Source organism: Artemia sp. Qi Xiang Cuo, chromosome 3 (genome assembly GCF_049724085.1).
Source record: "Artemia sp. Qi Xiang Cuo chromosome 3, ASM4972408v1, whole genome shotgun sequence".
NCBI classification, from domain to species: Eukaryota; Metazoa; Arthropoda; class Branchiopoda; order Anostraca; family Artemiidae; genus Artemia; species Artemia sp. Qi Xiang Cuo.
The window spans coordinates 39,256,213-39,273,817 of NC_142796.1; the positions used below are offsets into that span (position 1 = coordinate 39,256,213).

At 35.4% G+C, this 17,605-nt stretch overlaps 1 protein-coding gene across 1 annotated transcript in view; it reads left to right on the plus strand.

The window, feature by feature from the left end:
* The first annotated feature begins 391 nt into the window (after nt 1-391).
* The window catches only part of Mpc1 (mitochondrial pyruvate carrier), a 36,564-nt gene continuing 19,350 nt past the window's right edge, over nt 392-17,605 (plus strand). Inside the window, exon 1 of the mRNA XM_089085875.1 lies at nt 392-567. Within this exon, the coding sequence (XP_088942001.1) occupies nt 506-567 (62 nt within the window). The 5' untranslated portion in view covers nt 392-505. The remainder of the gene's footprint in view (nt 568-17,605) is intronic.

Sequence of the window (17,605 nt, forward strand, 5' to 3'; positions counted from 1 at the left end):
GTATGTCACTGGCAGAGACGTTCAAAGGAAGGGGGGTTGTAGGGACACCGCAGCTGGGGCTTTTGGTTTTTATTTGTGTTTAATTCGCGAGGGGACCGTAACCACCAACCCTAGGGATGCCCCGGTCACTGGGCCAAAAATTTTGCGACAACCATCTTTTTATTTGTTTAAGTGTATTAATAATTACCTTGTCCAGGACCGAGCAGTTCAGATCCAGCATTAGACCTTATTTTACTTCGAAGTATGAATTAGGGCAATTAAGGTAACAGTTTTTGTTAGCTAACAATTTTGTTTCCAGCGTCCTAACAAAAACTATTTTGACATTGTTAGCTTACAATTGGACGGCGGAAAAAGCCCTATTTGAAAGCAAAATTGAAAACACTGACCGCAATCAAAATTTTATTTGAGATCTGTGGCCCTAAAAATTTTAGTGCTAAATTTCGGTGAAACAAGCCTAGGTGCTCATCCAACTCCAATTTTAATTCAATAAACACGAAGAAACAAAATGAGCTATAAACGAGTAGTAAACTATTTCACTGGAAAAGAGATGAGAGATTATCTCATGAGGTAAGCCCAAGCCATGCTAGTGAGGCTAGTTCTTCCCTTTTATAAGGTAGCCTAAAGTTTTAGATTGGCAAATTTACCAAGAAAATCAGCAATCTTTTCTATATAAGCTAGGGCTATATCCAGTCCTATTAGGAGAAGGCTGAGATGCAGGGTAAATTTTGATTTTCTCAGTGGATGTGCTTGCTAAAAATATGAGCAGAGCCTTTGGTAGGCTATAAGCCTAGAATTGGAGCCTTTGAGAAAAAAAATGAGTAAATTTGGGTAAAGTTCTATGAAATCATATTATTGAGTTAGGACTAAAGTGAATACACCATTCGATGCCTTTCTTTATACTGATTATGAATATAATAAGCATTTCGGTAAAATTCTACTTTAGCTACTTTTGGCTATCTTGGGAAGGGGTTAGGTTAGGACAATGAGACTTTCAGGGATGGGTCTACAGGCTAAAGTATGTCCCGGGAAGGTATTTTGAAATACCTACCTCCACTCCTTCTCCCTCTAAAGGGTCATGAAATTTGCCTACATGACAGGTCTATACCCATTGAAATTTTGAAAAAACAATATTTTACCTTAATTTTCAGTTATCAGTTTCTTTTTCTCTGGTTTTAGCTGTGAAAATACAATTTCAGTTATTTGAGCAGAATTTTAAGACATATAAATAGTTTATTTTCAAAATTTAGGAAATGTACTTGCATATCTTTAAAACCTTATAAATTGGGATTGAGCAAAGTTTTGAAGCTGAAAACAATTTTGTTGTACTTCATTTAAGCAGAAGATCTATTTTGCACAGTTTCATTTATATACCTCACATATTTTTAAAGGTCATCAAAGGTCAGGACCCTCTAGAGGGAGAAGGAGTGGAGGTGAGTACTTCAAAATATCTTCCCAGGACATACTTTAGCCTGTAGACCCATCCCTGAAAGTTTCATTTTCTTAACCTAACCCCTTTCCAAGATAGTCAAAAGTAACTAAAGTAGAATTTTACCGGTATAGCCTATATAGGGGGGGGGGGCTGAAATTCATTTCTGATAGAAATGCTTATTATATTCATAATCAGCATAAAAAAGGTGATAAAATTCTACTGTGGTTACTTTTGGCTATCTTGGAAAGGGGTAGGGTTAGGGAAATGAAACTTTCAGGGATGGATCTACATGCTAAGGTAGGCCTATGTCCTGGGAAGGTACTTTGAAGTACCTACCTCCACTCCTTCCCCCTCTATATAATGGTAAATTACTGCACATTACTAGTTGTTTTAGCTCACATTTCATCCTAGGCCTATATTACTATCATAATTATAAATCACTACTTACCTTACACAACTTCAGCTTTTAACCTTGTTCATTGAAATATATTCCAAAATCCTAGCCTATTTTCATTTAACAATCCATTTAACTTATTTACTGTATAGCTGACATTGCTTATTGAACCCGTTTGTGATGTCACAACTTTACTTATCATAACCCCCTTCAACAGTAGCATGCAGGCACCATGGGGTAGAAGGCAACTCTGTGTTGATAAGCCATTTAAACTTTATTAATTAGGGAAAGGATTTGACAAGAGATAGACCAGTAAAAAAAATCCAAATTGTTTTTAGAGGACAAATTATGTTATGAGAAGATGTTTTTATTTTTATAGGGCCATGCGCTCATGAAGGAAAGAAGTTTTTAAAATCCCCCTTCCCCCCAAACTCAAAATTTTCTAAAATTTGGTAAAGTTCTACCAAATCATATTATTGAGTTAGGACTAAAGTGAATACACCATTTGAGGCCTTTTTCTATGCTGATTACAAATATAATAATCATTTCTATTGGAAATGAATTTCAGCCCCCCTGTATATATTCCAATTAAGGGTTAGGTTAGGTATATATAGGGGGGCTGAAACTCACTTCCAATAGAAATGATTATTATACTTATAATCAGCATAAAAAAGGCATCAAATGGTGCATTCACTTTATTCCTAACTCAATAATATGATTTGGTAGAACTTTACCTAAAGTTCTACTTTAGAAGCTTTTTAAATATTTCTAAAGCGCTAATTGAGAGAGGGCTACAAACATCAGAATTGACTTTAAAAGACAAGTTATGTCATTGGAAGATGTTTTTGAAATCCCCCCTCCCCAAAACTGAAAAATATCTAAAATTCTACTTAAGAAGCTTTTTAAATATTTCTAAAGCACTAATAGATAGAGCACTATAAATATCAGAATCGACTTCAGAGGACAAATTGTATCATGGGAAGATGTTTTTGAAAACCCCTTTCCCCCAAAACTCAAAATTCTACTTTAGAATTTATTTTTAACATTTCTAAAGCTCTCATACAAAGAACGCTACAGACATCAGAATCAACTTTCAGAGGACAAATTTTGTTATAGGAAGATGTTTTTGAAATCCCCCTTCCCCCCAAACTCAAAATTTTCCAAAATTCTAGTGATTTATAATTATGATAGTAATATAGGATGAAATGTGAGCTAAAACAACTAGTAATGTGCAGTAATTTACCATTATATAGAGGGGGGAAGGAGTGGAGGTAGGTACTTCAAAGTACCTGCCCGGGACATACCTTAGCATGTAGATCCATCCCTGAAAGTTTCATTTTCCTAACCCAACTCCTTTCCAAGATAGCCAAAAGTAACTAAAGTAGAATTTTACCGCCATGGGACGCATGATAAGGAGACATGTTAAGAAAACAATTCTTACTTTTAAATATGTATAATGATCCTAGTTCTTATATTATCCAACAGGAGAACCTTTATCATCAAGTCTTTCCTCTAAAAATCTTCAAAAGAGAAAAAGTTTCCAAATATCACCACGTTGAAAATTCAATGCTTAAGTCTTTTAAAATTGTTGCTTTAAATTGCCGCCTAATAAGTTCTTTTATAGATAGCGTTCATGCCGGTCTTTTTAATATTTTTTTTTAAAGAGCAGTGGCGAAGGGCGAATAGCAGTGGCGTAAATACAAAATATTAATAGTAGTGGCAAAAACCAAAATGTTGTATTTTCGGCAAAAAACCGAAAATACAAAATATGCAGGGCATTGAAAAGAAATGAAATAATATAAAAAAAATTATACAAAAAATCCGTTGATTTTGAATTGAAGTTATCTGGTTAGGTTAGGTTACAAAAGATGCACAGAATTTTTTTTTCACTACTTTTTCTTTAAACACGTTTTTCGACACACATGCTAAACGCTATCTATAAAACAACTTATTTGGCGGCAGTTTACCGCAGCAATTTCAAAAGACTTAAGCAACGTGGTACTTTTAGCATGGGTTTTGGAAACATTTTCTTTTAAGCTTGAAAAAGAAGGATTTTTAGAGGAAAGACTTGATGATAAAGGTTCTCCCGTTGGATAATATAAGAACTAGGATCATTATACATATTTTAAAGTAAGAATTGTTTTCTTAACATGTCTCCTTATCAGGTGTCACAAGGCTAAACAAATACCAAAAAGGCATCAAATGGTGTATTCACTTTAGTCCTAACTCAATAATATGATTTTGTAGAACTTTACCTAAATTTGTAGGTGGCACAATAATTGGTAAATTTTTACCAAATCATATTATTGACTTACAAATAAAGTGAATATACCATTTGATGCCTTTTTTTATGTTGAATATGAATATAATAATCATTCCTGTCTGAAATGAATTTTAGCCCCCCCCCCCCTATATATACCAATTCAGGGTATATATTTCAACATTAGGGGGGGGGCAAATTTTATTTCTAATGTAAATGGGAGGTAAGTTTAAAATTTGCCCCCCACCCCCCTAATGTTGAAATATATGCCCTGAATTGGTATATATAGAGGGGGGGGGGGCTAAAATTCATTTCCAACAAAAATGATTATTATATTCATAATCAGCATAAAAAAAGGCATCAAATGGTAGGCATATGTAAAAAAAACCTGAAACACTAAAAGGATATAGGCCTATACATCAAAATTGGATAATTGGTATTTCCGAAAAGAGGTTCTTGGAGGTAAGTCCATAAACTAATAATTTTATGCGATTAATCAAAAATAATTTTAGCAATAACCACATCGATGCATAGTTTAGATTCATAGCTATTCATTGATATATACAATTCTTCTCAATTCCTCTTTGGTAACAAGATGTGAGGGTTTTAGTTTTACATAATTTTGCTCATCCGGATACTGGTCTTTTACCCTATATTCACTTTAGTTGTTACTCAATAATATGATTTGGTAAAAACTTACCCAATCATTTAGCTAGGATGAAAGTGAAAACATCATTTGATGCCCTTTTTTATGCTCTTTCATAGGCTAATTCAATAATTGCTTCTGTTGCAAATTGAATCTTGAGCCCTTAAAGGGGCCCCAAAGTTATTTCATTTTTGTAGCCACACAAAGAAGTTATCAACAGTAGCCTAGTGAAGTTATTGAAAAGTTATTAAAAACATATCACTAGTTTATAAATAGCCTAAGTTGTTCAAGAGTAATATATTCTAAAAATACTTATTTGTAACAATACAAACCTCATTTGTTGGGCAGCACAAATATAAACCGTTTTCCTAATGTTTCAAGTTTGTCAAATGCTGTCTGTTGACAAAAATTCAGGGTATATATTTGCACATTAGGGGGTGGGGGTGGGTAAATTTCATGGTAACTTTGCAGTGGACCATATAATTTAGCTAGGATAAAAGTGAAAACATCATTTATGCTTTTTTATGCTCTTTGCTAATACATATAAAATACTTTTGGGGCCCCTTTAAGGACTCAAGATGCAATTTGCAACAGAAGCAATTATTGAATAATGAAAGAGCATTAAAAAAGGCATCAAATGATGTAGGCTATTCACTTTCATCCAAGCTAAATTATTGTGCCACCTGCAAATTTACCAAAACATGTTAAGAAAACAATTCTTACCTCACAATATACAGAGAGGTAGGCTAAAATTCTACTTTAGCTACTTTTAGATATCTTGGAAAGGGGTTAGGCTAAGAAAACAAAACTTTCAGGGATGGTTCCACAGGCTAAAGTATGTCCCAGGAAGGTAATTTAAAGTACATACCTCCACTCCTTCTCCCTCTAGAGAGTCCTGGCCAGTAAAATTCTACTTTAGCTACTTTTGGCTATCTTGAAAAGAGGTTACTGGTAGGTTAGGAAAATGAAACTTTCAGGGATGGGTCTACAGGCTAAAGTATGTCCTAAAAAGGTATTTTGAAATACCTACCTCCACTCCTTCTCCCTCTAGAGGGTTCTGAAATTTGCCTACTTGACAGGTTATACCCATTGAAATTTTGGTACTTTCTACTAACTGGGCTCTTTTATATAGTGCTAGTTTGGTTAATGATAATGAAATAAAATAAATAGGATGAATATATAATAGTTTAGAAACAAATTCGGGCTATATATTTGCACATTAGGGGGGGGGGGGTTGGCAAAGCATACCATATATTAAATACGTAATCTAACCTAGGTACCTCCCTCCCTCCCCCCAAACCCCAAAAAACAACAATTTAAATACAGTTCTTGCCTTTGTTTATATCCCAGAAGGCATTGTAAACCTGTTTTCATCAGGCGTCTCGATCTATTTCGTGACTGGTATGCTTTGCTGTATTTAAAAGAGCCTGGTTAATAGATCAGTACCAAAATTTTGAAATAGCAACATTTTACCTTAGTTTTCAGTTAACTATCAGTTTTTTTTCCTCTGGCTTTAGTTCTGAAAAATGCAATTCCTGTTATTTCAATAGAATTTTAAGCCATATTAATGTTTTTTTCTTCAAAATTTAGGAAATGTATTTACATATATTTAAAACCTTACAAATTGGGATTGAGCAAATTTATGAAGTTGAAAACAATTTTGTAGTATTTCATTTAAGTAGAAGATTTATTTTGCAAGGTTTCAATGTTATAATAAACAGATTTTTAAAAGTCATCAAAGTACAGGACCATCTAGAGGGAGGAGGAGTGGGGTTAGGTACTTCAAAATACCTTTCCAGGACATACTTTAGCCTGTATACACATCCCTAAAAGTTTCATTTTCCTAAACTAACCCCTTTCCAAGATAGCCAAAAGTAGCTAAAGTAGAATGTTACCTTTTAGTTAATACATTTTAACTACAAAATCACTTGTTTCAACCTGTGTGTCTAATTTGAATCAATTGTGATGAAATCAAGAAACAGAAAAATACATAGCCTAGCCAAGGAAAATATATGATTTAAGCTAGGCTTAAATTATATATTAGGCTTAAGTTAAGCTTGTCCATTAGAGGGGGGGGGGGATTTAAAGTGCATTCAAAATGCAATCAAAATATGTTAACTATGATTTTCTAGATATTGAGAGGTAAGAATTGTTTCCTTAACATGTTTCCTTCTCAAGAGCCCCAATTGTGCATTAACCTTCTGACTGTATATCCTGTGATTTAAGCATGCAGCAGCTACAGCTGAAAACTACACATTTGTTTTTTCAAGTTTAGTTAATTTTTTTTTGTAAGTGGTTTAGTACATTATTTTAAATACTAGTTTATCAAAATTTCTTTTAATTAATGGTTTATTTTGAAAATGTGGTTCAATCCTGCTTTCTAGGGCTATAATGAAAGAAAGGTTGGGATGGCTAGGGCACATTCTGTAGATGAAGAATCACATATTGCTGAAGTTTTTGGCCAACTGTCTAGGGCTAAATAGAAAGCAGGTTGTCCTCATCTGGGGTGGGACGATGTCATAAAGTAAGATTTAAAGGAAATGGGAACTTCCTGGAAGGGTGTAAAGAGGGAGAGTTTGGGTAGATTGGGATGGAAGAGGAGCATGTGTACCTGTGTTGGTCTCAAGTGGCTTGGTGCTGCAATGAGTTGTTAGTAGTAATGTTTTATTTGACTTCTGTGACTTTTTTTGGTAAATGATAAAATAAATATTTGAAAATACAAATTTATTAAAAAAAAACAGTTTGAAATATAATTTTTTTTTCATCCTGGTAAGGCACATAGTCACTGTCATTATCAGATTCCTCCATCTTACTTCCTAATTAGGGCCTACCAGGATTCTATAACACAAATCAAATGTTTATAATTCAGAAAAACAAAACACACCACTTTACACGCCAATATATTCAGACATTAGACAGACACTGAAAAACAATATCATTCTACAAACATATAAAAACATGCAGATTGGGTAATGCTTGAACAGTGGAATTGTGTGATAACATTGTAATAAACATAAATAATTGGGTTCAAGTCCAAAATGTGGAATGTATAGAATTAAATCTATAGCTACTGCATGCATAAATTGCAGGATATGTGTTACATTGGAAAAATAAATACGTGGTCAGAGGCAGGGGTGGATCCAGGAGTTTTTTTAGGGGAGGGGCACAAAATAGGTTGATCTGATAAACTTGCATTAGGAGCAAGTTTAATTGACGCAATCTTGCGTTAATTAAGTAAATTACATTACTTTAGACCACGTTAGGGGGGAGGCACCCCTGGATCTGCCACTGGTCAGAGAGCTAATAGGCTACCCATAGCTTGAGGTAGTATTCCCAGTTAGCTACTCACACAGTGCCTAATCTTGAACAAACATCTTCATTTAAACATATTTTCCTTAACATGGAAAAAATGGTCCTAATGTTTGGTATTATGTATATTGGTTTTCATAGTTAGGATTCATTAATAGTTATAACTTTGCTAGTTATGATTGGCTGACCAAAACCTTGGAAAACTTTATTTCTCAACATTTAAATTTTATGTTTCACAATCCTTGTCTTACATCCAAGATTAAGTATATGTGATTTCAATTCAATTTATTAAATACTACAATAATCATAGGCAGCACAACATGCTGCTTAAGTAAAGAAAAATGTTGGCAAAATGTATTATTTTTTTTTTTTTTTCCATACCAGGGCACTTTGTATCAAAGGCATTGTCATAGAAACTTCGAAAAGGGCTCATTTGATTGGAAATTGGAGTAGCTGGTGCCCTTTTTAATAGTTGAAAATGATAGGAGGGCCACTACCCTCCCCCCATGCCCATCATTCCCCCAAACACATCCAATCAAAATTTGAGATAGCCATTTTGTTCAGCATAGTTAATTTCCAGATAGAAAATATATTTTTGAGGAGGACACCCCCCCCCCCCCACAACCCTCAGGGCAAGGGTTTTAAGTTATCCCCTGAGGGCATATAAGAACAATGTTTGCACAATAAATTATTTATTATTTTTTTCCTTTTGAGCAGGGCACTTTGTTTCAAAGAAGTTGTCGTAGAAACTTCGAAAAGGGCTCATTCAATTGCAAATTGGAGTGGCTTGTGCCCTTTTTAATAGTCGAAAGTAATTGGAGGGCAACTACGACCCCGCCCCCCATGCCCATCTTTCCCCCAAACACATCCAATCAAAATTTGAGATAGTCATTTTGTTCAGCGTAGTTAATTTCCAGATAGAAAAAAAGTTTTTGAGAAGGACACCCCCCCCCACAACCCTCAGGGCAAGGGTGGTAAGTTATGCCCTGGGGACATATAAGGTTTTTATAGAAAGCGTTGTCATAGAAACTTCAAAAAGAGCTAATTCAATTGGAAATTGAAATAGCTAGTGCCCTTTTTAATAGTCAAAAGTAGTTGGAAGGCAACTAACACCCCTTCCATGCCCACCATTTCCCCAAACACATCCAATCAAAATTTTGAGATATCCATTTTGTTCCATGCAGTTCAAAATTTCAGGAAATTATACATTTCAGCAGGACACTCCCCCCAGTCTTCAGGGCAAGGGTTATAAGTTATGCCCTGGGGGCATATAAGTTTTTATTGAAATCTTTGTTGTAGAAACTTCAAAAAGGGCTCATTCGATTGAAATTCAAAGGTCTAGTGCCCTTTTTAATAGTCAAAAGTGATTTGAGGGAACTAACCCCCCTCTCACACCCAGATTTTCCCCAAACACATCCAATCAAAATTTTTAGATAGCTGCTTTGTTCAGCATAGTTGATTTCCAGATAGAAATTATGTTTTTGAGGAGGACACTACCCCACAGCCCTCAGGGCAAGGGTTGTAAGTTTTGCCCTGGGGGCATAAAAGGTTTTTGTAGAATGCGTTGTTGTAGAATATTCAAAAAGGCTCATTCAATGGGAAATTGAAATGGCTAGTGCCCTTTTTAATAGTCAAAAGTGATTGGAAGGCAACTAACACCCCTTCCACGCCCACCATTTCCCCAAACATATCCAATCAAAATTTTGAGATAGCCGCTTTGATCTGCGTAGTTTAAAATTCAGGAAAATATACCTTTGAGCAGGACACTCCCCCCACAGTCTTCAGGGAAAGGGTTATAAGTTATGCCCTGGGAGCATATAAGGTTTTTTTGAAATCTTTGTTGTAGAAACTTGAAAAAGGGCTCATTTGATTGGAAATTCAAAGGGCTAGGACCCTTTCTAATAGTCGAAAGTGATTTGAGGGAAATTAACCCCCCTCTCATGCCCACCTTTTCCCTAAACACATCCAATCAAAATTTTTAGATTCCAATTTTGTTTCACGCAATTTAAAGTTCAGGAAATTATACCTTTGAGCAGGACACTCTCCCCACAGTCTTCAGGGCAAGGGTTATAAGTTATGCCCTGGGGCATATAAGTTTTTATTGAAATATTTGTTGTAGAAACTTGAAAAAGAGCTCTTTCAATTGGAAATTCAAAGGGCTAGTACCCTTTTTAATTATCAAAAGTGATTGAGGACAACTAACCCCCCTCTCACACCCACCTTTTCCCCAAACACATCGAATCAAAATTTTTAGATAGCCGTTTTATTCAACGTAGTTAAAAGTTTTGGAAATTAGGTCTTTAAGGATGACAACCCCTCCTCCCCACAACCCTCAGGGCAAGGGTTGTAAGTTATGCTCTGGGGGCATGTAAGGTTTTTATAGAAAGCAAAGTTGTGGAAACTTCAAAAAGGGCTCATTCAATTGGAAGTTGAAAGGGCTAGTGCCCTTTTTAATAGTCGAAAATGATTGAAGGGCAACTACACATCAAATCAAAATTTTGAGATATCCATTTTATTTAACGTAGTCAAAAGTTCTGGAAATTAGGTCTTTTAGGATGATAACCCCTCAGAGTCCTCAATGCAAGGGTTGTAAGTTATGCCCTGGGATTATATAAGGCTTATATAGAAAGTTGTTGTAGAAATTTCAAAAAGGACTCATTTGTTTGGAAATTGAAATTGCACTTTTTAATAGTCGAAATTGAGTGGACACTAATTAACCCCCCTCTCACGCCCACCATTTCCCCAAACACATCCAATCAAGGTTTAGAGATGACCATTTTGTTCAGTGTAATTGAAAGTTCTAGAAATTATGTATTTAAGAAGGACAAACCCCCCAGAGCCCCCAGGGCAAAGTTTAAAAGTTATGCCCTGGGGCTTATAAGGTTTTGATGGTTAGAGTTGTCGTAAAAACTTCAAAAGGGGCTCATTCAATTGGGAATCGAAGTTCTGAAAATTAGGTCTTTGAGGGTGACAACCCCCCAGCCTTCAGGCTAAGGGTTGTAAGTTATGCCTTGAGGGCATATAAGGTTTTTATTGAAAGCATTGTTGTAGAAACTTCAAAAGGGCTTGTTTGATTGGAAATTGAAAGGGCTAGTGCCTTTTTTAATAGTTAAAAGTGACAGGAGAGCGACTAACGCCCCTCTCACGCCCACCATTTTCCCAAACACGTCCAATCAAAATTTTGAGATAGCCATTTTGTTTAACATAGTTGAAAGTTCTGGAAATTATGTCTTAGAGGAAGACAACCACCCTAACAGCCCTAAGGGTAAGGGTTGTATTTTATGCCCTGGATGCATATAAGGTGTTTATAGAAAGCGTTGTCGTAGAAACTCAAAAAGGGCTCATTCGATTGGAAATCAAAAGACCTAGTGCCCTTTTTAATAGTCGAAAGTGATTGGAAGGCTCGAAACTCTTATAGTAAAGATTGATGTGGGTATAATGTATGATTTTTTGTTGTTGTTTCTGTTTAGACCAGGGCACTTTGTACAAAAGGAGTTGTTGTAGGAACTTCGAAAAGGGCTCATTTGATTGAAAATAGAAAGGGCTGATGCCCTTTATAATTGTCGAAAGTGATTGGAGGGCAACTAATCCCCCTCCCACGCCCACCCTCCCATTTGCCTTTATGTTAAAAACTAAATTTTTCCTTAAGGTTAAATAAAAATGCACTGTGTTAATGCTAATTCGCAATAAGGCATCTCAGCATTATCCCAAGAACGACTGAGGGTATTATGTCCAAACTTTCGGGGCTACTTCTGCTCTTAAAATTTAACCAAGTCAAAACAGCGTAAGTGTATGCAAGCTACCAAAGAAAGTAAGCAGATTTTTTTTTGCAAATGGTATCAAGTTTTCCATTTCAGGTCAACTAGAGGAGGTATGAAACGAAATTAAACACTACTATTTGTGTCCAGATTTTTAAAAGGGCGTATGTTTTTAGAAATTGCTAAAAAAAAATTCTCCAGCATACAAATAGCAGAGCAAACTATAAAGTCTTAAAAAAACAAAAAGATTTAAAGTATTATTTTCTTCTTCCCTGGAAAGACTGTGTCAATATAAAATGAACAGAAATTAAATAAAAAACTTTTCCACAAAATAAGTTTTTCAAAGAAAAGTAAAGAACTCCATTAAACAAAAAATGAGCAAAAATAAAATCAAATAATCTATGAAGCGTGAAACTACCGCAAATCAGCATCGATAAATAAATGAAACTCAAAACAAACAGAAATTACAATGAATAACTGAGTCAAACTCAAAACGAGCAGAAATTAACTTAAGTTGTGCTCAAAACCCCTATGCCTTCCCAAGGCCAGAACATAATTTGCACTTTACTGAAAAAAGTACAAATGAATGTGCATTGTCTGTTTAATATACATATACTGATATTTAGTAAGAGTGTTATTATTATTTGATTTATTAAAGTTATAAAAGTAAAAACATTCATATTTTTTACAGTAAAGCGTAAATTATGTTCTGGCCTTGGGAAGGCATAGGGGTTTTGAGCACAACTTATGTTAATTTCTGCTCGTTTTGAGTTTGACTCAGTTATTTACTGTAATTTCTGTTCGTTTCGGGTTTCATTTATTTATTGATGCTGATTTGCGGTAGTTTCACGCTTTGTAGATTATTTGATTTTATTTTTGCTCATTTTTTGTTTATTGGTGTTCTTTACTTTTCTTTGAAAAACTTATTTTGTGGAAAAAGTTTTTTTTAAAATTAATTACGTAAATAGACTTAGGTGCTAGAAGTCCTAAGAAGCATAGCTTGTGGATGACCTCGTATCAAACACAAAATCCACACAAAACAAGACAAATCAAGGAAGAAAAAAAAAATATATAACAATATCTTGAAAATATAACCACAATACAAAAAAAACTGCTTCACAATAACTTCAGACTTAATTTTCTCCAAACTGAAATTTTCCTGTAATTCAAATAAATTCCAAACCATTAACGATAATATTAGACCACGGGGTTCTAATGTGATCCAACATAATAAGAGAAGAAAAAAAAACTAGATAAAGTAAAGCAGAAAAAAAAGATAATGCAAAATGAATAAACTAATAAAGAAAATGAAAATACTTCAAGCCTTAGAGAATATTTTTCTGCAAAGGGAAGAAGAGTAATAAGAGAAGGTTCACTGGGAATAGACTTCCAAGGAGAAATTCTTTATAAAAATCAAGAAAAAGTCATAGAACAGAACAACCCTTGTCTAAGTTTACACACACGAATTCTGTAACGTCAACTAGAGCACATGCAGTAGAGAGTTTAGGTCGGAAGCCATACTGGTGATCAGACAGAACAGAACCACTTCCAGTTGAAGCACCAGTTGACAGGAATGAAAAAAGCCTCTCATGCACAGCTTTTTCAAGTAATTTCGAGAAAATTAGGAGACGTAATATAGGTCTATAATTTGACACTAAGCTGGGGTCACCCTTCTTAAATAGAGGGATTACTTTTGCAATTTTAAATGAATCAGGGTATGCACCTTTTGAAATAGATAGAATAAAAATATGGGTAAGAGGTTCAACAACATAAGAAGAAAAGACTTTAGCACATGGTTTGTTAGTCCAAGCACATCAGCTGTGTTACTACTACTTAAAGAAGAAATAAAATTACAGATCTCTGTGCTTGAACAAGGAGTTAGAAAAATACTTCCCTCAGCTGGTGAGAATTAACCTAGTTTAGGTAAGGAGGGGGTCTTAACAGTTGGTAGGGTGGTAAAGTAAGTGTTGAAGGTGCTAGATACAGCTGTTTTTTCAATAGTTGAACTATCTGCATTCTTGAAGGTGGTAGGCTGTTTCTTTGATTGTTTCCTACGAGATAAAGCTTCATTAACTACACTCCAGACTTTCTATAAATTACCTTTGCATTCCTGAACTTTCAACAAAAAATAATTCTTCTTAGCTAGTCTAATTGTTGATGTTAATACATTCTTATAGTGCTTATACTTTGATAAATAATCAGGATCAAGGCTTTTGCAAGCCAGCTTAAAAAGCACTGACTTCTGCATTGTTGATTTCAAAAGACTAGGAGACATCCAAGGCATCCTGGGTTTATATTTACAAGTGGAAATTTTTTTTCAATTAGCGTTTGCTGCCGACTCATTGATGAGGCTGATGCCCAATTGGCATCTTCAGGAATCATTACTGAATACCACTCACTGGCGCTTAGATCAAACTCAAGGTCATGAACATTGCTATGACTGTAAGTTCTTATAAGACTCACCTTTGGCATCCTCTTGGCTCAGCATTTTTATTTTGAGAATATAACAATAAATTGGAAAATGATCAGAAAGATAAGAGAAAACAATACCCGAGGAAAATTTAATATCATTTTTAGAAGACAGAAAAATGTTGTCAATCAGAGTTGCAGAAGATCTGACTGGATCAACACGAGTAGGAAAGAAAATGCAAAGAAGAAGGCCAGAGGAAGAAATAGATTTAAAAAAGGTCAGAATCATCATCACACCCATTTTTCAATAAATTGCAGTTAAAGTCTCCAAGTATAAAAACATTTCTTGGAGCAAGCTTATCAACTGAGTAAATCTCATCAATTAATTCAGAGAATTTTTCTGTTGGGAAAGGTGAAGGCTTTTAAATTAACCAAATAGTGTCGCAACTTACTATATCACTTGAAAGGTCAACAACCGAAGCATACACACTTCTATTATTTACAACTGGATCAAAAATCTTCTCACAACATTAGGATTACTTCTGACAGAAAGGGATATACCACCAGAGCGCTTAGTTAGAGATCTAGTTGAGTGTTATGAAGTAAAACCTGATATGTCATACTCAGACATATCATCACTTGAAGACAGCCAGGTCTCTGTGAGACCTAATACATCATAAGGGCAATTTACACCACCAATATATTGCAGAACATTATCCCATTTGTACCTTAAAGCTTGCACATTCAAAGTAAACACATTAAAGTTTTTTACAGAAGAAATTGAGGGCAGTACTTTTTCAAAATAATGTTGATAAGAATGGTAACAACAATCAGACTGATGACGAGATTTTAACAAAGGATCATTTTCACTATCATCACTAGAAACAAAAGGTGAATCAAAGAACACTGAATTAGATAAAGCTAAATTAGTGTGGACAGGAAGAATACAGCATGGAAAATAAGTTAAAAAAACAAACTCCATGTAATAATTTTGATGACAAGGGAAAAAGCACAAGCTAAAGAAATAAAAATGGGCAAAAAATAACCAAGCAGATGAAATTTTGTTGTAAAGAGAAGAATTATGTTAAGCAGCACTAGTCATTCTGAAACAATACTGGCAAAAGATTCTTGCAAAACAGGAAGGGCATTAATATCACCAGTGGATGATATTTTGAGTACCCTACTTCCATTTTTGACGAAAATATCACCATTCACAGCCCATGCATTATTCCTTCCACACTGGGTTTGAGCTTGTGAAAGTAAGGTAAGCCTAGGTTTAGTCAAAGGCTCATTAATGACCACACCAGATCCTTTCAGGTCCTTTTTATTTTTGAGCAGCAAGAATCGTACTCTCAGGTGACAGAACTCAATAATAACTGGTCGATGTTTATTGCCAACTCGTTTCCCAATATGTTTCACAAACATAATGTCACTGTTCAAAAGACTGATGCCAGGAAACTTATCTTGGCAAAGTGACAAAAACTTAGGTTCAGGGTTGTCAAATGTAGTATCCTCAGGTAATCCAAATACAATGAGTTGATTTTTTAATTCTTGCTGCTGATGTTGATCAGTTTGAGCAGCAACATGATCAGCAAACTTTTTTTCAATGTCTGCAATTTTACCAGAACCATTTCTTGAAGCTGTGTACTGACCATCTGTTTAATGTCTTCCTGGATGGAACCTGACATCAGGTCCTTTACTGCCAAATTAAGGTCAACTTTGCCACCTTTCATAGGCAGACCAATGGATTGAACTTGTGACTGAATGCTCTTTGTAACAGTAGTAAGCAGGGATTTAAAGACATTTTCTTCAACGGACTTTGCCATCTTCTTCAAATTAGTAATATCTGTCTGAATATCAGACGTAGCAATGGCAGGATTACTTGGGTTAGCAGGCCTAGAAGTAGTAGCAGCAGCAGCAGCAGATTGGCTCCTGATAGACATTCAAAGAAGCAATATGAGCAAAGCACAGCAGAATACAGAAACCAAGTAAAATGCAGGAATCAAGCAGATGCTGAGTAGCAGCAGGATTGTTGGAAGTTAGTAGAAAATTGGAAAGATACTTAAGATACTTTGTTATGATGTGGTTTTGTGGTTATGATGTGATCCCAGTTAAGTCTCTGTTCAGCATTGACCCAGTCTTGGTCAACTCCTTTCTTGAAGACTTGTAGGGTTTGACAGTAGATGGTGGCTTTGGACAGGTTGTTCAGAGTACCACCAAACAGACTGAGAAGAAGTGTTGGTGCTCTTGCCTGGTACAATGGGGGGCCTGCACCTTCCTGGTTTGCCCTCTTGTGGTAGTTGAGAGGGATGGGGAGAAGACATGATCCAATTAGTCACTCTCCAACAGCTTACAAGTTCTTATTACATCTCCTCTTTTCATGCAGTAGACTAAAGTGGGTAGTTTCAATGAGGCTAAACATTCTTTTCAGATTTTGTCTTGCAATTTTGAAATAGGCTTTGTTGCTCTTCTTTGAACACTCCTGTACCTTTCCATACATTTTATACCTGGGGGAGGCTAAGGTCATGCCACATTCCAGGTGAGAGCAAGCCATGGCTTTATAAAGCTTTATAAATGTTCACACATGGCTTCCTGGTGATGAATGTTTGACCTTGATCTGGTATGTGACAATAAAACTTCGAATCATATCAACAGTGACGTCCAGGTCCCTCTCCTCACCAACTGCCTCAAGCTGGGTGTATCCTAAGTGATATAGACATTTTGGACTGTTACATCCAAGAGGTAGGACTTTGCATTATGAGGTATTGAATTCTAGACACCAGTTTAATGACCATTTGGATAGCTGGTTTAAACCGTTTTGCATACTTGACTGGTTTACATTGTCTTGGGCCAGCCCTAGGAGCCTGCAATCATCCACATATACTGTCAAATGCTATATAGATTGGCCTGTTACTGTTTCAATGACTCTGGTGCAAACTATTCAAATTAGTTATTATTGATGACCTTGAGACAAAATGCTATGCTCCGCCTGATCAGTTTGACTTTCAGCATGGATTCAGTTGTCCTGAGGCACTTTCTGCTGTTACCAACTCCATAAGATGGTCAGATATAGTCCTAGGTTAAATGCAAAACTACAAGAAAATACTATAGTAATGAAACCTTTAATCTATAATATGTAAAAGTATTTATTAACCAGAATTTCATGGTTTCTTCCATTTCAGTCCATGTTTTCAATCATTTTAAAATATGTATTTGTCAAATATTTTGGACTGTTTCACAATGATGTGGTGCTATAAAATGGGAATATAATAGTTGGCTTGGTTAACAGAGTTGCAATCATTTTCACAGCAATGAAAACAATGGATAGGTTATATAGGGTTATATCTGGCCCTCTTAGGTTGGGGGGGGGGGCACAATTGTCATATGACCATTATAGTTA